The sequence below is a fragment of the Aristolochia californica genome, unplaced genomic scaffold, assembly GCF_029961685.1.
Source record: "Aristolochia californica isolate CCGP_79_NKW_82.1479 unplaced genomic scaffold, dmAriCali1.0.hap1 SCAF_9, whole genome shotgun sequence".
NCBI lineage: Eukaryota > Viridiplantae > Streptophyta > Magnoliopsida > Piperales > Aristolochiaceae > Aristolochia > Aristolochia californica.
In genome coordinates this window covers 38,372,350-38,393,311 of record NW_027182290.1, presented here as the reverse complement: position 1 = coordinate 38,393,311, position 20,962 = coordinate 38,372,350, and the positions used below count along the sequence as shown (strand labels likewise).

Sequence of the window (20,962 nt, the reverse complement as noted above, 5' to 3'; positions counted from 1 at the left end):
TGAGAAAGAGGGAGAGAGAGAGTCCAAAATGCATTAAATGGCATTTCCTGCTCGTGGGTCCTGGTGAAAACTCAAAGACAACTCACCCACATTTAGATGGCAATAATTTCGAGTAAAAGAACATGTGGAACTTGGCCACATTTGTGCATGAATTTCCATCTCTCATGAGTCACCACTGACATGAGAACCAAGCCCATCTCACTCCCCTCCATTCGAGCATCAAAGGCACTGGACTTGAGAGTCAGAAGGGACCCACCCGTAGAGATGATTTAGACATTCCAATTGCTGATGAGGACATGGGAAGGTAGCCCCCCCCCCCCCCCCCAGGAGGAAAGTCCAACCCATCTCTTTAATGCTCTAGCATCTTCCACATGGAGTGTCAGCGTGTGAAGGCCTGACCTACGATTAGGCCTTTCTGGATAGACACCAGAGGAGCTAGAAACAGATTTAATCTCAGGAAGAAGCTGTAGAGAGTGAATTTGATCCAACCATAAAGGGTCTCTGGTTGGAATTTCATGGGCAGTTGTGAAGGGTTAGGGTTTTTAATCATGTCAGTGAAGACCCAATTCACCATCTTTAACGGGCAATGAGGTTTATCAGGAATGGGAATCGGAGGGCTCCATGATGAATTGGGAGACTGGGAGATTACCTGCTTGAATGGGAAATCCCATCGGAGGAGGTTGTACTCTTGATTTTTCCGTAGTCGTTGGGAATCTTCACCAGTGTTGCTAATGGGATTTTTTGTCATTCCATTACGATCCAATCAAATCATATCTGTTTGGAGTAGAACCAAATCAAACCAAATCAAATCAAATCAAATCAAATCAAAGGTTTAGCATTATAGTGGTTGAGATACCTTCCAAACGTGACGCTTTTTACTGCTGGGAATTTAGTTGTTGCAGTTGCTCTATCAAGGCCACAACAACCCACCCGAGTTCAGATTTGCTGCTCCAAAGGAAGCACCAAACTTGGCTCTGCATCAATCACAGTCAACCGATGCGATCAGCGTCCACCCATGATTCCCACAAGGGCGCTGAACCTTATCACACTTCTAGTTGAAGGACCTTATCATGTTACTTTTACACCACCATTACCACAAGAGTACTTCATATGAATAGGGTACTGCTCAACTTTCTGTGCAGCAATTTGGTATTGATAGATAGCTTTGAAACACTATCCTAGAATGATAGGATACCTGTCCGGCTGGGGATCCACATATCTTGCTGGTCTTGGATTATAATTCATATTAGACTTACCAGAACTATATTACTCTTTGTTATCAACTGCACAATCTTGCGCTTGTAATGCAGCAGTTGATGGCTGGATTGATTCCCAAAAAGGATTTCACAACCAGGAGCCACAAGGAGAGGCTAGAGATGGCATATACTACACATATCTGCAAATGCACAACTATCCATACCAGGTAACACTTCTTCCGGCAAATCTCATTAAAGAATTACAAACATATATTAACTGGGTAGGATATACAGATGTTGTTCACTATTGCACTTTAGGAATCATTTTGTCCAGCAATAGCAAAAAACTGGCAATTTAAGAAAAAAATTAAAAGAAACTATTTGATGACCTATAAAGACTGATATGAACAGATGCATTTAACCTTAAACGGCTTAAAGTATTTATTAATCAATTGTAGCTCATTTCATCAAATTAATTATGTGCATTTTAGGATAGACGACGGATCTTCAGGTAACCGAAGTTTCCAGCACCTGGTGAAGAGCCCTCGAAGACATAAGGCAAATAGCCAGTAGCTTCTTTATATCGCTGTTGGATCTGGCAAACATTATGCAGCAAAGGTAAAATATTCATCAATAAGTCTGTACAAACAGTGAGAATGCAGCAAGTGAAAGCTATAAGCTACTAGAGTGAAAGTTACCTCGAGAATTTGTTCACTGCTTTGAACACAATTCCTGCCTATCACACAAACCGAGCCACCCGAGCCTCCACCAGTGATTTTTGCACCAAACAAGGTCCCACTTTCAGATGATGACTTGCAGTGCTGCTTTTCTTGCACCAGTTTCACCAGCCTGTCTGTCCCATCCGAGCCAAGCCCACACTCGTTGTAGCTATAGTGGCACTGAATAAAATAGGCTCCCACAACTTTAGACTATCTATGCAGCTCACGTAATCAAGGTATACTAATTAATAAGAGAGATTTGCCTTGGTCTGGGAACTGAAGAGGGCATAAAAATGGAAATGACAAAACCAACTTCTTACAATAACAATTATTTTTTTTTTACATATTTTTTGAGTTTTAGAAACTTCGTGCAAAGGTTGAGAGTGGATTTGACAAGGTTGCTTCATAGAAGCAAATTGTATCACTGGAGGAAAATGTCTAGCTCTGAGGTAAGGAAGATTGGTGCCCTTCACCCAGATAGCTATGCAGAATAGACAAGGGGAGATGTACTCTCATCCATGACAGTAAAGAGGAGAGGTGAGAGTGGATCACCCTGGTTGCTGCCTCAAGTGCGTATGCAGTATCCATAAGCCATACTATTTAATACGACCAAATAAAGCAAATGCTAAGCAGGTTCAAATCTAAAAGTATCATTTCTCCAAAAACCCATTTTAATCATAAGCCCATCGAAAAATTGCTATTTGAGCAAATCAAACACTTTATATCAAGCTTGATGACAACCCAAAGTCTAGACTATTTCTTGAAGTGATCAAGGATCTCATGCACCCTCAATAGCGAAATGAGAACATGTTTTATTTGAAACTGCATAGATCAGACCCCTTTAAACTAAAAGGTATAAAAATTACCTGATATAGAAGTTCTCCAAGAGCACTAAGCTGTTCATCTGTTGATGTTGCTGTTAGAAGCATTTTAAATGCCTGAGATAACAAGCAGCCGATGCAAAGTCAGATCAACCAAGTATGATGCATAATGTCTAAAAAGACATCTAAACATACTGCTAAATAATAATACTTCAAAGTAACATGTACAATATAAATGGAATCAGAGTACTGAAAAATTATCATAATGACTTTGAAGAGAAATATCAAGCATTGTAGTATATTATTCATTTCTTTGAATATTGACGTTACCCCTAGTACTCTACAATCAATATAGTGTGGGAATGTTGCTTTATAATTGTATCCAGAAAAAAACGCCTCTATTTATCTCATCGTTAAGATTAGATATCATTCTTGCTTTAGTAGATTTTTTTTTTTAACTTAGTAGTAGCATATATTGAAATAAAGAGTTTGAGACAAATCCTTTGAGTTGCAGTGTTCCAGAACTCTTTGAGTTGGGGTACTACAGACTAACCTTTGGCTTTTGAATTTAATGTCTTTCTCCTCAAACCAAAGCAGGTCTGTTGGACCTCCACTGATTTTCAAGGATCCATTACGTTTATCCATGTTATAGAGGCACAATATCAATAAAACCCAAGCTCTCAGGCAGAGAACAAGGGCTGGAGTAAGTGAGGGAACAAGTGGATAAAGGAGGATGAGGGAGAGTGGCTTGAGGGAATTAAAGTATAGCTAATTCTAAAAAACTAACAAAGCAAGAAGTAATGCTAAATTAGGGCTTGGAGGGACGAGATCATCCCTTGCACAGCCTTCTCTTTTATAGATAAAAACTATTACATAGTTGGAATTAAAAAGAAATCCTAATCTTTGGCCTAAACAAACTAGGAAACCACAAAGCTAAACAAACTAGACAAGTCCTGAGAAACAAACTAGAAACACACTTTCCAAATTGGGATACCTCTCCTAATTGAGGAAGGAGAGGTCCCCAAGGTTGTGCCCCCATGGCTGGCGCCCTTTTTTGAAAATACCCAAAACAACCCCTCTCCTAAATTAAAATTACAACCCTGCCCCTTGGCACCCTTTCGATTCATTTGCTCCTCCCTTTTCATAAAATCGCCCCCAGGACCAGCCTAATTTGTTTCCTATCACAACAAGGGTTTTCATCTGAGGGGGAACATTGACATACCACATCGGTTATGAAGGGTTCATCAATTTACTATAAGAACCTGAGTTTGGACTATATGTCAATCTTTATCAGATAGTACATAAGTGGATAAAGCAATTGATTCTCTATGCTTTATCTATCAAAGAGTGGGTCCTCACTCTCTGGTGTGAAAGGTGACATAAACATATTTTATAACAGGTTTCTTCAAGGAAGTGAACAAGTAACCATACCATCAGTACAGTGGAGGAGCCCTCCCCACCAAGTAATAGTCTACAATCATACTGAAAGCAAACTTAAAAAACAGTCTAACCTTCACACGGAAATTCTCGTAGATGGGATGCCTTGCAGGTGCTTTGACAACATATTTGTGCTTGCTATTAATCATTGTCACAGGATCATTGTGATCAACAAACTGGTTCAAGAAATTCTGTCCAAACATAGACTCAGGAAGTTTCTTTGCATAGACTGCTTCAAATCTGCAGCATAGGATAGAAATGAAACCACGGGCCAGAAGCACACTTTCCTTTTTTTTTTTTTGTGATGATATGTTTTTATAAGTGAAATCAGTACAAGAGTTACTACATGGTTTTCACTTTTAATGGGATCATCTAGTATAAGTTTGTTACATATTTTCATGCATACAGAGTCATGCAGCATTCAAGCATTATTAACTGAGGCAGCGTTTGTTTCCAGGATCGTACCTATGAGGCGGAAGATTGCACAAGTAATCTAATGAAGCTTCAGCTTCAAGTAACTCAATGCCATGCTCTTCAAATTCATCAGAATATGCTCCATTTTCGTTCGGGGTGCCACTGGCTTCAGCCTTTGAACGGCATAAAAGTGTAGATGCCATGGATTTTATGATCTTTCTGCCCATAAAGGCACCAATTCTTACAGATCCATAGTCAGCTCCACCAATACTGCAAGAGATAACAGTTAGTATTAAATAGAATTTACTACTGGAAAGCAGGCCAAAGACCAAATCAAGCCATTGTAGAACAAACCAATAGAACTACATTCATAAACAACTAAGGCAAAACAACCATAATAGAAACACAAAATTCATATTTCCTCATCATTTTGCACAAGACAAGACACTACAGAGGAATATTGATGGTACTAGAGACTATAGACTGATTCTTTTGTTTCAGGATGTAATGAAGTAGATCCAAACATCAATATCAACTTAATAAAAATGCCTAGTCCAACTTGAACAACAAAACTAATTTGTGCAGATAAGCAGGCAAATAAAATTATGATTGAAGAATCAAACAGTCATCATGGCCAGGATTCATTTACTTATTACATGCATGTAAGTATTAATGGATACCGGTAATATCACCACCATCAGCACATTTACTCCAAACAACGTACTCAGAACAAACAGATCTAACTCAACCACAGGTATTCAAGAAGTTACGCAGCAACTACTAACACCACCATACCCTTATTACAATAGAACATAGGTCACCCCTACAGATACTAAGAAAAATATCCTTCTTAGGGAGAGTAATCCCCACATTGGCCTAGACTGTGCCTTATTTATGTTGTCCACATCTTAGGACCAACTTGTTTAAGACTGGACATAGGAGAGAGTGTTAAGCTGGAATAATCCCACTTTAGGCTAGTCATTCTTGAAATAAATCTGGATCCAATTTTAATGTAAAAAATTAATTATTTAAGTAAAACAGAAGACATAACCTATGTCGTATTCCTGAGTCAATTCCCCAAAAACGGATGTGGCTTGGGATACTGACAAGTTCTTTTACTTCAGCAGGCTGCACATGAGAACATAACAAGACCACCAGAATGAGATCAGGAATAGATTCAACAAAATCTCTGTACAGAATTGCTTGTGCTAACCTGGCAGACCATTGCCAGAAGTTTATCGGCTTCCCCACATGCCGATGTCATCTGGTCCATGACTCCACAAGGAGCTCCTACAATACAGTTCTCCACCTGACAAATAAAAATATATATTTAAGATATAGCTGCTAATGTTCCATATTTGTAATGAAACACTTCACAAAAGGCGTTATGGTAATCATGCCTTCTGACAGAGTAGAGCCAGTTCCCTTGGAGGAATATTTAAACCTGAAAGCAAGGAAAATCACATATGTTGAGAAATCATCATAGATGTGCATAAAATTAAAAAAAAAAAAAAATCAAGGCAGCCACAAGAAGCGTTTTGATATGGACATAATGATATTTTGAAACTGCAAAACCGACCATGGGCAGCTGCTATTGCAGTCATAGTTGCAACCTCCACCGCTGCAGAAGAAGATACTCCTTTCCCTTCTGGAACAGTTGATGAAACCTGAAAATCTCACATGGCTACATCAAACAAAACTGCAGTTGTGCTGCACATAGCTATCATTGACTATTAGAATACTAAAAGACAACAACAGCAAGGGTAACAAAGGTCTATACAAATATTGCTCATCTATTTTGATAAACATCAAAGAAAAGAAATATCTTTCTAACAATATTATAATCATCAAAGGAAAGAAATATCTTTCCCTGACTCAAGCAAGCAGCCTGAAATATAATTTCAGATTTGGACTTCATTTCGAGAAGAGGCATCATAACTTTTGCCAGCTATTTTAGGAGAAAAAAGCCACGGAAATGTCAATATCTATCATCTCGAAATCCAGCTCAAATTGTAGGCAGGCAGGACCAAAAGGGGACAATGACATCATCATATTAATCAATGTCCTAAAAGTAATTGCACTGAACATATAAAATTATTAAGTAATCTCGAGTTCACCTTTTATTGTCAGAGTGTGAATATGCAAAGATTTCTTAAATTATTAGCTCATTAGGTAAAGACCTACTCAACATATTCTATCACAAGTTGGCTTCCAAGTATTGACATTTCTAGAGCAGGATTCTCCGCAAATAAATGATTTTGTGAAGTCAACATTCTGAACTTTAGCATACTCGTACAGACTTCCGACCACATTTCTGTAGTCAACAATTTGAAGTTTAGCAACATCTTGTTGCCTTTCAACTTGCTTTTTAGTATTAGTTGGCCTTGCTTCTGTAACTTTTTGTAATCCCCTTTGTCTTTCTTAATAAATTTTCACAACTGTTAAAAAAACGAACCTCTTGGCTCAGAAAATGGTAAATGAAATGCGAAGGAGGGGCTATACCAGTATGCTGATACTGTCATTGAATCTCACGCCCAACTCAGTCATCAGAACAAGGATTGTACCGGCAATATATGCAGACCACCTAAAACAAAGACTCCACCAGTTACAAACATGAAATATGGCCATTCAGCAATAACATAAAGGACATGATAGGTATACTTCTGGGCTGGATCTTGGGAAAAAAATGCCTTTGCTTTTTCATATGTTATAGGTTTCAGACCATCCATCATATCAGATAAGTCCATGTCATAAGTTGGGGCACGGTTACCCAATTCTGATCCCAAGGATACCTGAAGTGCATAACAGAAATTATGGCATTGATATCAAAAGGCACTGAGCTAAAAAAGAATGACATGAAATAATGGCAAGCAAATAGAGTGTCACCAGTAAAAAACTCCAAAAGTGTTGAAAAAGAATAAAAAGCGAAACCAAAGGGCTAAAATCTTGATACGATAAGATCATACAATTTGTACAACAGGGTTTGGTCCTTGTCCTTTTGCATGCTGGCGTGCTAGTGCATGTTTCCAAAGCTTATGCTTGCTGGGGTGATTCCTCTGGACAGCGACATGGCAAGCTTCTCTAATTGGCATCTAGAGGAAAATAAATTGAGTCAAACGTAAAAAAGTAAAACTGTAAAAACAAAAGCAGTAAATAACTAAAACATACATGAAAAATTAAAAACAAGTAGCACATTCTAATGGAAACCAAATATCCTGTTCAAGTAACCAAGTATTTCCCTTCTTAGAGGCTCTAAAAGTTGACCCATAGTGCTCCCTGGAATATAACTTTTTGTTTCAATATTGATTACACAAATACACTTTTTTTTGGTAGTGAGACTTGAACCTAATACTCATACAAGGAATGCCCCCAAAATGGTCCTTGAGCCAAAAGATTACCACAATTGTAGACAATATTATTAAAATCGACCCAGAGAGGTGACCAGGTCTGGTCAAACCCTGGTCAAGTGGATTTGATTCACAGTTGACCATAAATAACTCCAGCATGACATCAAAATTGAAAAAAAAAAAAAAAAACTAAGGTTTGGGGAAGAATTACCCTGACCTGAGGAAGACAATGAAAGAAGAGGAGGAGGACGAGGAGGGGTTGGCGCATGGCAGGGAAGAGGGTGGGGGCCTTCCCTCCCCCCATTGTAAGGAATGGGGAAAGGAGCATGCCTCCACTCCCATTCTCTGTTAGGAGTTTGATTTTGTGACAGAGGAAGGATCCCCCTCCTTGCCCACTGTCATGCCACAGCAGGGAGGGCGAGGTATCCCTCCCCCATTGTTCTGAAGAAAAGGGGTTCTATGTATTTAGAGTGATGGGAGGTGGAGGAGAACCACTGCCCGCCTCCCTTTTCAGATGTCGGCAAGGGAGTAACCTCCACTCACACCGCCTTCAACGGCAGGAGGGCATTGGATGACCCACTAGGTCAGCTAGTAATTGGTCAAACTTGAGACCTGTGTTCTTGGCCATGCTGTATGTTGATGCATCTTTTAACTTTCTTCTCCTTTTATGAAATTCACACATTTTTTGAAATAAAAAAAAGAAAGGTTAGCAAAAAAAGATTGATGATTTATTGCTTCTTTATTTGAAAACATTTCAGTAGCATGTGAAAAAATTTCCTACAAGAGGGTTAACTCTCTCGCTGTTTAGGCACGAGTGGTGGTATTCAATTTAACTAGGCAATCTAATTTCAACTAATATTCTCCATGTGCTACATACAAAATGGTGGGATGACTCAAAGAAAAGAATTTGAGCCACACTTATGTTGCACGTCATTGTATTTTTTTCTTTTCATAATTCTGGAAGGAACTAGTGCCATCTCTTATTGCAAAGAACAGCCTAAATGTGTATGTTCAAAAGCAACTAAGAACATGTATAGAAATTACATAAATAATTTAGTATGGAAAGATAATACAGGAAAACAGTTGAATAGAAAGCTTACCTGCAAAACAAGACTACCTGAATAGTCGGCAATTCCCCCCATTACGTCCAACCGTCCAGGCGCCCTTGTGACAAATATTTCTTCCTGAAATGCATTTGTGAAACATCTAACACCATGAGCAGTGGCAAAGAATGTATGTGACAGGTTTAAAGTGCAAGCACTCGAGGACTTTTCAAAAGTAGATTGAAACTACACAACCCCACCCCCCACACACACACACAATCTGGTAGCTTCCCCTCAATTACAGAGAGGTCAAACAGACCAAAGTTAAAAACAAAATACCATACAACAATGATACAGGGCAAAGAGGGGAAGCTAAGCTCATGAAGAAAGGCTCCTTCTCTCCCCAACTTGTCAGCTTAAGAGTTAAGCTGATCTGGGAATGTGAACCCCATGATAAGGCGTGGTCACAAATGATATCTCAAATTCTTCAAATTGATGATAGTATCACTGCAGATATCATTAAGGGCGGCAGATATTTCAGCAGTTATTGTATCCACAAATCAACAAGGTTCAGCATAGGAAAGAACAATAGAGCCACCACTATCTCTTTAGGGCCAGGGTTCCCCAAAGAGCTCCCATCAAAATTGAATGCTGCATTCAATTTTCAAAGACATGTCCACACGAAGTGGATTTGCTATTGAAGGATCTACAGTTCCTTTCCGCTAAATGTACCAAGAGACAGTAGCTAAAAGTAACATACAAGAAGAGCTTTTCAAGTGCTGGCAGAGAAATGCACACGGCAGTACTTAAATGAAGGCATTGTTTTTGGCTAGAATAACCATCATTGTTGATAAAACAAAACTACAGGGGGAATATACACATTTCAACAGTTCATTATATTGAAAATGTTCGTGGAGACCCGCCACTAGTGCTAAACATGCATAAAGAGGAATCAAGTATTTTGTGAAATCATTAGACCAAAATTGTTGTTCTTTTTTCCTAGTTCTAATCAAAGATTATGGCAGAACTTCATGCACAAGACAAATGATGGTATCGAATATACAAGTTTATTAGCAGAGGAGACCTCAAAGGTACTCACTCAAAAGGAGTTGCTAATCCACCAGTGTCACTTGTCAGATTAGACACAAGACAGACAATATTCTGGTATATAGAATTATGAAGCAAGCAATTCAATTATCCGCATACCTCCCAGTTAAAAACTCCAGCAGCAGCGACACGCTCCCGCTGTAGACGCTTCTCAGAAGAATCCGCTGCATGATCAAGTCCAGCTAAGGTTTTGAGAAAAGATACTGTATCAGGAAGGCTAAGGAGATTCCCATGAAGAATCTCAAAGCTCTCAATGCATCTACAACAAATAACAAGAAACACATATTAACAGCATATACATATAAAAACTGAGGATACAACAAGTTTCAAAAGCTATAAATAGAAACTCACGATTCTGCAAGTGAACCTTTCTCATTAGCTTCAATACTTGGCTGTGAAGGTCTTAAACCGAGTTCATTTTGAGCAAGGGCATACCAATCTGGGACACTGATATCTCTGCCAAAAGCTCTTTGAAGTTGATAGCCAAGTACGATTGCATCACTCAGTCTCCTTACCCCACTTAACTACATTGAAAATGGAGATGATAAAAAAACACTATACCAACAGTAACATGTTCAAACTTTGACTATTCCGTAGTATTGGAGTTTTGTAAAAAAAAACTTTTGCAAAAAAATCAGAAAAAGAGACGGCAAGATAGATTCTAAAAGCAAAATATTACCATAAAAAGCTACACAATAAACAGCCAATTGACACTTTTGCCACCACAAACACAAAGAGTTCCTTATACCCACATATAGTATGAGACAATTCCTAGCTAACAGACTATATCCAGATAATAACTTCTAAATTTTAATACGCAATAGGTGGAAAAAACAAACTTAGGCAAACAATTGTGGAAGAGAAGAAAGACATTTCAATCAAAATGTTCAAAATCCCGTGAGGAAAACATCAATTCTTGTTGAAGACAGAAAAAATATCGATGGAAGAGGTCAATTTTAACTCTAACATATAATTAAAAAGTAGCCTCATATTCAATGGGTAGAAGGTAGGCACTATGATGTTCTAATTTCTAAGTCAGTTTCTAAGTTAAACTCTCATTCTTAAACAGTCAAAGTGTAATTAGCTTAGAAGTCCTATTTGATCCCTTTTTATGAGTTGTAACACTCCATGAACTGAACCTTCCACTTACAGAAAATAATTTAAGGAGGCCAGCTGAGAATAAGGTTTGATCCTACTCCGCTTTCATTCTGTATAGACAAAGTTCATCTATATAAAAAAGAAAGGATTACTAGAGGAAGAATATTTAGTAGCAGAATATTTCATGTTTTAGTTAATTCGGCAAAAAAAATCTTAACCGTGTTAAAACTTCCGGAAGTGAATACCTTGTGTGAAGTGTAAATTTTTCCAGCAGCGGTATCCTGTAGTATGCCAGCAGCTACCTGGAAAAAAAAACCATTATCACTGTCTGGAACATTATCAACAAATTATGTGATATTTGATATGAATCAAGGAATCCATAGATATGCTGGGATATATGTTAAAAGATGAGATTTAGGAAGAAAAAGAGAGAAAAGAGAGAGCACAGAGAGAAAGAGAAACAAGAGTACGTTGAGATGCACTCCTTCATGGCAGAACTCGAGCCCTCTTTTTCTTTATATACTACTTAAGTTACAGATTTAGCAAAGTTACAAAAATGCCACTCACAGCTTAAACCCTCATAACTCTTAGAATACTACTCAGAATTCTATCAAACTTGAAACTAATGCTGCTGACATGACACCTATACTGCTGCTACCTTACAAGGTACATACCGGAGTGGTGAACAGACCAAAATACTTTAACACATATTTTAACAGTATATGTGCCCCCTGCATATTAATATGCATTCGCATGCACCAGTAGATGTACAACCAACTTAAAGTAAGCAAATAATCTGGCACCTGAAAACTGAATGGAATCATAGAACCAATTACTAGTCTTCTTTTTGAAAATGTCAAAAGAGATTTTTTTTTGAGAACAGTGAAAACTTCATTGAGAAAGAAAAGAAGAATAAGTACAATTTAGTACTGGATTTCATTCTCTCAAATCTGGATATTATCTAATAAAGCAGTCTCCCATTGATCCCCAAACCAACACTTAAATTGTACTAGATTTCATTCTTTCAAATCTGAAAATTATCTAATAAAGTAGTCTCCCATTGATCCCCAAACCAACCCCCCCAACCCAACACACGAAAAAAAAAAAAAAAAAAAAAAAAAAATCCCCCTAAAGTCCTGAGAAACCACTAGAAAATAATATAACTGCAGCCTCTCTGTTGAGCATACCTCACCACCATTGATCCCTCCCTCATAAGATGGCTTAATTGAAAGTGCACGCTCAAGATAAGGCTTCCAGTGTCCAGTGAAAAGATCCCGCCTAATCATCTCAACTCCACACTGGTAGTACTGTTAAAGGAAAATAGATGTTATACATGACTGAAACCAAAATCCAGATAAACCATGGAATATTTCTAGGGAAAGTAAAATAAACAAGAGTCAGATTTACCTCAAGCATATACCGCAAAAATGGTTCTTCATTAAAATAATCTCTCCTTACAAACACAAATGGTACCTTATAAGCCAGAGCTTCACTGAAGGTGCCATATCCAATTTTTCCTGAAAACAAAAAAAATTGAGCATCTAGCAAAGCTACTTCCTTTCTAATAAAATCACTTTAAGAACATAACATATCCAGTACCAAGCATGCAGTCAGATGCAGCTATCAAATCGGGTGTATAAGCATCTTTTGACAGCTTGATATAATTAGGAGGAAACTCTTGGTCATCCGATGCACCACAGACCTATGAAGATAACACCATGGAGTTTAGCCAGTTAAATAGAAAAAAGATAGCAAAGAAACAGTAGAGATGACCATGCAAAAAAACCACTCACCAGGCACAACCAACCAGCAGGCAACCACTCCTGCTTCAAATGCCAGCCTGCAGGCTACAAGTAACCCATGAAAGTATTTCTAAAAAAATCAGTAATAATAATTTCCATGTAATTCATGTGAGCAGAGGTTGACATAGTAAAAGGGCACATTAAAATATTAGTTACATCTTGAGGAAGAAGCCAAATCCATCAATAGAAAATAAAATTTTTATACCAAGCAAAAAAATCGAGAAGCATTAAGAATTGGCCTTTTCTTGTCAAATACTAGTGTTTGGAACAGATAATTTTCAGATATTCAATATCTTTAATCTCCTAGTTCTATGTTGGAGGGCATTTATGTAACTAAAATTATTTTTGAGTTTAATACACACAAAGGTATGAGGAAAGCCCGAGAATATATTCCAGAAACCCTCCTCTTTCTGTCACAAGCTGCATAGCTCTTATATTTGTTTTTTCTTCCTTTCTTCTCTCTTTGACTGAAACTCCCTTCAGTCTTCCTTCTTCCTCCTCTCAATTACACAAATTTTATATCTTTTTTACTGCTCAGTGATTGATATATTTTGTTCATTGCCTCCAATAATCAGCACAAATAAAACCTAAGATAAACTCACATTAAATCATTGTCTCACCTGCCCACCAAAATTAAAAATAACCACTTTCACATCCTCTCCAAGTCCAAGCTCCATCCTAACCTGCAATTCACATATGGATTAAATTTGAAAAAAGCATACATTTTATTTTTCATTAATTTTGAAAAGCATATATTTAATGCATCTCTTCTAATGACAACATGATGGCATATGTTTGCTCAAAAGCACCTCAGCTCTGGATTTGTGTAACCTTCTCACAACAAGGGGTACATCAATAACATCACGAAAAGCAGGCACTGCAGAAACAGCAGCTATTTTAGATCCAAAGACAAAAACTTAAAGAATAACAGAGCTCAAGTATATGATTGAAAAGACAGCAAAAAAGTGTTATTTCTCTGGAGTTAATATCACTTACTAGGACTATATCCTGGAAGTCGTATGAGGAACTCACAGTGAGAATAATCATCAGCAATCTGAAAGTATATGCAAGAGCAATAAGGAAATTAATAGTTAGGAGACAATCATAAAATCAGATTAATGTAAAGACCCAAACAAGTGTAAAAGAACACTTGTTTCCCAAACTAACAACCACAAACAATATACTGAAGGAGTATATCTGACATCAGTACACTCTACCAACTATGCTAAAACTGATTATGGATGAAGCTATAAAGAAGAAAAGAATGAACAGATAAAAAGATAAATAGATGATCCACAAGTACTATCCAGTAAAGCACAGTTATCTATTAATAGAGCTTACATGGCCAAGAAAAGCAAAAAATAACTAACAATTCAATTTTGAGAGCTAAGTCACTTTTCAAGAATAGTGAGATTTCATTAAGAGATAGAAAAGAAGAAGACTTGCAACATCAAAGCCAGCCTATGCACAAGGCCACCAAAAAGAAAATCAAAGGCCTAAAACAGCCAGACTAAACAGAATTAAAGACAAAAACAAATGAACAACAGAATCAACCATCCCGGACCAAACAGAACTAAAGATAGAGAAAAATGAACAATAGAATCAATCATCCCGGACCAAACAGAACTAAAGATAGAGAAAAAATGAACAATAGAATCAATCATCCCAGGTCAATGGGGGTCAGTGCTGCTCTTAACTTGATTCAGGCGAGTAACAACCATCCTAACCAATGAATCAGCGATATCATTCACATTTCCAGCAGTGCGGTACCAATCTAAGAAGTCTTTTTCTTCCTTCGAGGGTACCTCTATCCATGATAACTGGAGTAATTTGGCAAAGATGCACTTTGGGACCAAGGTTCAAGTCATGCAGGAGTGGACCCCCCCGGAAGTTGGTTACCTAAAGTTGAATTTTGATGGCTCTTCTCTCGATAATCCGGGGATTGCTGATTTTGGGGGAGTTATTTCGGATCCATCTGGCAATTAGTGTTTCCCTTATGCCGGCTCGTTAGGCATTTCCGATTTAACGTCGGCTGAGCTCTATAGCCTCCTGAATGGGCTTTGTGTTTTTAGAGACAATTGCAGTGGTTCCATGCACATTGAAGGGGACTCGAAAGTGGTCATTGGATGGTGCGAGTGTGCTTCCCCTCTACCATGGCGCCATTGGGACATCTTTCAGGAGATTATAGATATTACCTCACTACTCTATTGTATTTGGTCTCACATCCCGAGATCTGCAAATTAGGCTGCAGATGTGATAGCCAAGCCGGGAGTGTCCCTGCAATCTCTTATTGTTAGGGATCTGCTCTATCTCCCTTTGTAAGTTTTCTCTTGTTAATATATATACATCTTGACTTTCACAAACTGTCACAGTTTCATCATGAAACACCAAAATCTCCAAGAGGGAGTCCTCCTACCCAAAAACTACCCAATGACAACTTGAGCATCTCCCTCCACAACAGGAGGAGAATTTTTCAATCCTCATACCATAGAGTAAAGCTCAAAGTTCTATCACAGTAGACTCACAAACCCCAAAGGGAGTAGGGTATACATGCAAAACTAGCCCCAAGCAGTCACAAAAGACACCCCTCAACAACTACAAGACCTAGATTCCCTTGAGTAGTCCATAAATTTTAATTTGATCCATCCTTTCGAGGAGGCTTCCCTGGGAGAACCCAACCACCTTCTCCAGTGAGTTCTCAAGACAACACACGTGAAACTTTGGAAGGAGGGGAATTACTAATCTAAGAGTACACAATGAATCATTTGCTCAATTAACGCCTCCAACAAAATGAGAGCAGTTCTTAGAAGTAATTAGGTTTCTTTCTTCCCACAAAGCCTAGAAAGTTGCATAAAAAGTTGTTACTTACAAAAGTTTCATGTTTTTCTTTGACAAACTCCAACAAAAACATGAATTAAGAAGTCAGGGAAAGAAGCAAGAAAACATAGATGAAAGCCAATTTTGACACGATGGCACTCCAAACAGCAAAAAAGAAAAAGAAAAAGAAAAGAGAAATACGCAAGGAGCGGGGTTTGGGGGTTTGGGTTTTTGAGGTTGGAAGGACTATTCCACACTAGATCAAAGACTGGATGGCGTTGGATCATAGGAGAGACAAAATGGGAATAATAAGAAGCCACAACTAAGAACTCTGAGGAACTATATTTGCAAAAGATTCATGATGAGATGTTTCCTCACATGAATGATGAGATTGAGAAAATCTAATCTTCTAGTGAGATGGATAATTCTATTGCAGATTCATTAACTTGTCAAAGAGTTTTTTAGAGCATCTCCCAGTGGGAAGCACTTTTTCCTTTTGATAAACATTGATTGTTCATTTCTTTTGTTGGCTTTTGATAGGTTAGATGTAATTTTGCAGGTTTCTCAAAATCGAACCTGTCAACATGTCTCTTATCTTACTCTTGTAATTTCTCTTCTCTATAATGAAATTCTCACAATTTAAAGAAAAATTGTGTACAAAAGAAATGTAGTTTCGGTTTTCCCTTTAGTTATTCACCTCAGATTTTTTATCAATTTGTTCAACAAGATGGTACCTCGTGTTTTTTGTCTATATAAAATAAACAATAATGATAGCCTTGTCCTTACACTAGAAATGTATTCCGATAATATTGTTCAAAATGGTGAGCTTAAGCTCTCATTCACACCTTGTCCTCTCAAAAAGTTAAAAAAGTATTAGTTGATATATTCCCCATGCAAAGTAATCTAAACAAACAAAAAAAATTTCTAGATAGAAACTAGTCTTGGTCCAATTACAACTTGCCGATGTTTCTAGAGCAAAAAACCAGGCCCATGCGGCTTTATTTTTAGCACAGTCAATCTCATCAAGGAACAAAAGGAAGAAAGATTGGGAAACTGCAAAAGAGCTAATAAGAATCTTGCCAAGGAAAACAATTCCAACTATCAATAAGTCATAGTTATAAAAATCATAAGTTCTTAAAGAAAATCATAAAAGAACCCTGACGTTAGAACAACACCTGCCAAATAATTGAACGATGATGAGAACCAGCAGCCATTACATATTCAGCATAGATAAAGTCCCAACTGCAAAACAAGCTAACTGAGGTCAAACCCACACAAAAACAATTGAGAGCAAACTCAGCAACAGACATAGAATAATCATAAAAAATTCATTTCAGTTAGGAAGATAATGAGGATAGAAGAGCATTCGAAGTAGACATTAAAGTTAAACAAGATTACTTTGTTCAAATGAAAATGTTTGCATAACATGCAATCTCATAATTTATGCCGGAAGATAACCACCCAATGCAATGAAAAAATAAAAGAAGAAGAAGAAGTATATATCAAAGCACCAAAATAACTAGCTACCTGAAGTTCGTAACACAAACAGCACGAATTCCAGCATCAGCTGCTGCACGACAGGCAACAGGGACAACATCTGAAACCTGAATTAATAATTTTGTGAGCGTTCTTTTAACTTAGTTTGAAAACGTGATGTATATAAAAGGACAAGAACTAAAAAGCTGCCGCATAGACTATATAATGATCTGCATGTACAAAAAGCAAAGGAAAAGCTATGAATCACTCTGAAAAAACCTCATACTTCCATACTATCAACCTCTGCCTTGACATTTATCAACAGATGATTATGTTACATAATTCAGCTCGCTTAACAGCCAATGACATAATTCCTAATTCAATAAATTCTCCATAAAACTATCAGCATCATGCTATCAGACAACAAAGTTCCTGGCCCAGAGCATGCAGTTTTCATTAGCAATAAGAGCTTCACCTAACCACATGGAATTTGAACCAGACTTATGTCTACTCTAATAGAAATGCATGATCCACTAGACGAGCAGCTTTCAGTTACCATATCACACACACACACACACATACTATATATATATATATATATATATATAGAGAGAGAGAGAGAGAGAGAGAGATTATATATGGGAAAGGAGGCTGAACTCAAGTCTACCAACCTCGGTTCTACCGAACTTTTTCTTCCTTAGAAAAGTCGCACTATTTACAAGACCATCATTTACTACATACACACACACATATACCTATATGGGAAAGGAGGCTGAACTCAAGTCCTCCCAACCTCAGTTTCACCAAACTTTTTCTTAGTTAGGAAAGTCACACTATTTACAAGAATATTATTCACTACACAGAGAGACACACACGTATGAGGATACATCAGGGGAAAAGAGGCTGGACTCAGGTCCAGTCAAATTTAGCTAGACCTAAATTTCTCATCCTTGGAAAAGTCCCACTATTGACAAAAATGTTTCTTATTATATTAAATTTACAACAATGCTATTATCACTATTTTATCATATAAAATAAAATAAAAATACATTATTGGACAAAAATCATGCACAAGAAAAGAAATAACTATAGAATTAGACAACCAAAATATAAATTACTCGATTAAAATGCAAATGTCAAAGTGATAATGGAAAGCACCAAACTTAGATGAACTCAGGTTGATACTTCTTTTTGTACATGTACATAGGACTTAGGGTCTCAATTTTTTATAGTAAATAAAAGCTAAATTTCTCTTACAAAAGTCAGTTCTTTTACCCATCTTGCCCTGATCATCTCACACTAGAGAAATGCTGGTACCACCATTGAATGGTTATACAAAAAAATGTTCCTTTGTTTAGAAGCTTTCAGACATTTAGGAGAACATTTACGAACACTTTCCCTCGCATGTCCATCATCATGTCCTAGATGTCAGCAAGCTAATACTCCGATCAATTACAGAGATCCTACATGCACTCTAGTTGTTAGAGGGATCCTCGTTGAATTCATTTCTTGCTGTTAAATAAAAAATAAATACTATACTCTAGTTGTTGGCCAGCAATGCTACCATAACTTGATTTTTTGCTCCACTTACATTTACATTATTATCAACAGAAAGAAATTCTATTCACCTATATGTTTCAATATGAGGACAACACCAATTTTTGTTTTTTGATAAAGAGAAAACCATTCACTTACTACTAAATCGGCTTTGATGGAATTCAGCCACTCTATCTCTGTTGCCAAAATAGAAGCCCTTGGCACCACTGCTGTTTCTGAATACTATTACGAAACAACGAATTAACAAATTAGAGAGATAAAAAAAAAATTAATCTCTAAAAATAGGACTGGAAATAGTCAAATTGTTTTCAGAGGTGTATCCAATCTTAAACATCGGTGCTAAAGAGAAAGAAAAGGACAACAACACAAAAAAAAGAAAAACTTCGTGAGAAGACAGTTCCATTACTTCATCAATAAAAAACTGGCACTGGCTATGAAAAAATCTAGAGATACTATATCGTGACCCCTATGGTATTGCTAGACTATAGGAACCATACTTTTTCGAGAGAAGCAAGGCGATCCACTGTCAAAGCATCTGCTTGCACAGCACCGCAATCAAGCAGAACCTACAAGAGCACAAAGATCTTTTATAAGTAAGCAATGCACTCTACCAAACATACAGAACACATAGTAAACATTAAACCCATCCATTTTTCAGTAACCGCCCATTCATTATTTTTAATACCTGAGTTCGTAAAACTATTGTTTGAGACTTCAACAGAATGTTACGGAACCAACGGCATACAATATTTCATGTGTTTGTGATAACTGACCTTGCGAAGGTGAAGATTCGGGGACAGCACTTCGGACCAATATACGAAATCAGGAGCTCCGGTAACCACATGAACAACATGTCCAGATGCAATGAGATGCCGTAAAACCTGAGAAAAGCTGAAATGGATTAGTATCTGCTAACGAGTCCAAGCGCAAAACCGCTAAAACTAGTCCATTACATGTTTACAATCAATCGGCTAAGAAAATTTCATTGCGCCTGATGCAATGAAAGATCGTACAGGAGAAATATAAAAGTAAAAAAAAATAAGAGTGTAAACAAAAGCTGCAAACAGTATTACATTGCAAAATGAAGAAAAAACGGAAAGAGGTACCTCGACGACGCGCGTGGCATGGCCGAATCCATGGCCAGTGACATAGTAAGCAAAAACAAATGGCTTCGTAGGCGACGATCCTTCAATTTCCTTCTCGTCCCTCATTTTCCTCAAACGATTCCAGACGAAGATCGGCTCTGCAGTCGACAAAATGCGTGCGAGAGAGGGTCGACGGCGCAACTGACGAAGTCGAACCCAAGGGAGAGTCGTGAATCCTTGGAAATGCTAAGAACGAGGCCGTTTTCGGATTATATATCAGGAGAGAGCGTCGCAATCGGTGACGTGTATTTGGTCAGCGTGACAAACCTGCCCTCGATTGTTGGGCTGAAACGGGGAGAAAGGGACGTGAAATTATAAGCAGAATAGTGAAAACTCGAAAATCAAAATCCGAATTGATAACTAAAAATAGTAACTCGGTTACGTCAGGTATTATTTGAAGATAAATGAAAAAAGTGGATAAGATTAACGTCAGCCTAACTCCGACTCCCACGCTGGCACTGAGTCATCCCACTCTTGAAATCCATGAAACATTCCACAGCGAAGCTGGAAAAGTATTATTAGTGACGACTACTCCAACTGTAGACTTTTGAACTCCTCTCCCTCTTTCGTTTGTCTTTAAAGGAAGCCTCTAACCCTTCTCTCAAGGCAAGGAAAGTGAAATCACACTCCCCTTGGTTCTCTTAATTTTGAATCATTTAACTTATTTAAAATTGATTATGTCATCCTAATTCAATTTTGATTTGTAGTTGAACTAATTGAATTGAATCAATAAGGGACTCAATTTTTTTAAAAACACAACTTAAAAAGTCTAATTTGGTAACATGTTACTAGAGTCTATGTATGTTATAATAAAAGTTTGTTAAGATACAATGAACTAATAAGTTAGGTGAGTGAATTTGAGGCCACATATGAGAAAAACATGTCATATTTCTTTGGTGTGGCCTAAGAGAGAGAGAGAGAGAGAGAGAGTAATTAGCAGAACTAATCCAAAGAAAGAATCCCTTCTCCAAGATGAAACTCAT

At 37.5% G+C, this 20,962-nt stretch overlaps 1 protein-coding gene across 1 annotated transcript; it reads right to left on the bottom strand.

Moving 5' to 3' along the window:
• Positions 1 to 1,384: 1,384 nt before the first annotated feature.
• Positions 1,385 to 20,145, bottom strand: LOC137940328 (L-arabinokinase-like). The gene is made up of 29 exons (XM_068785333.1): positions 19,941 to 20,145; positions 19,608 to 19,715; positions 19,332 to 19,400; positions 18,973 to 19,056; positions 17,329 to 17,405; positions 16,977 to 17,043; positions 13,981 to 14,038; positions 13,794 to 13,861; positions 13,605 to 13,667; positions 12,976 to 13,029; positions 12,782 to 12,884; positions 12,590 to 12,699; positions 12,370 to 12,489; positions 11,428 to 11,484; positions 10,436 to 10,608; positions 10,184 to 10,343; positions 9,035 to 9,118; positions 7,554 to 7,679; positions 7,249 to 7,379; positions 7,090 to 7,171; positions 6,167 to 6,254; positions 5,988 to 6,031; positions 5,801 to 5,896; positions 5,639 to 5,715; positions 4,639 to 4,857; positions 4,248 to 4,413; positions 2,782 to 2,853; positions 1,895 to 2,095; positions 1,385 to 1,791 (listed from the first exon to the last, which is right to left on the bottom strand). The coding sequence occupies exons 1-29, from the start codon at positions 20,043 to 20,045 to the stop codon at positions 1,684 to 1,686; spliced, it is 2,970 nt and encodes a 989-aa protein (XP_068641434.1). The 5' UTR covers positions 20,046 to 20,145; the 3' UTR covers positions 1,385 to 1,683.
• Between the last annotated feature and the right edge of the window lie 817 nt (positions 20,146 to 20,962).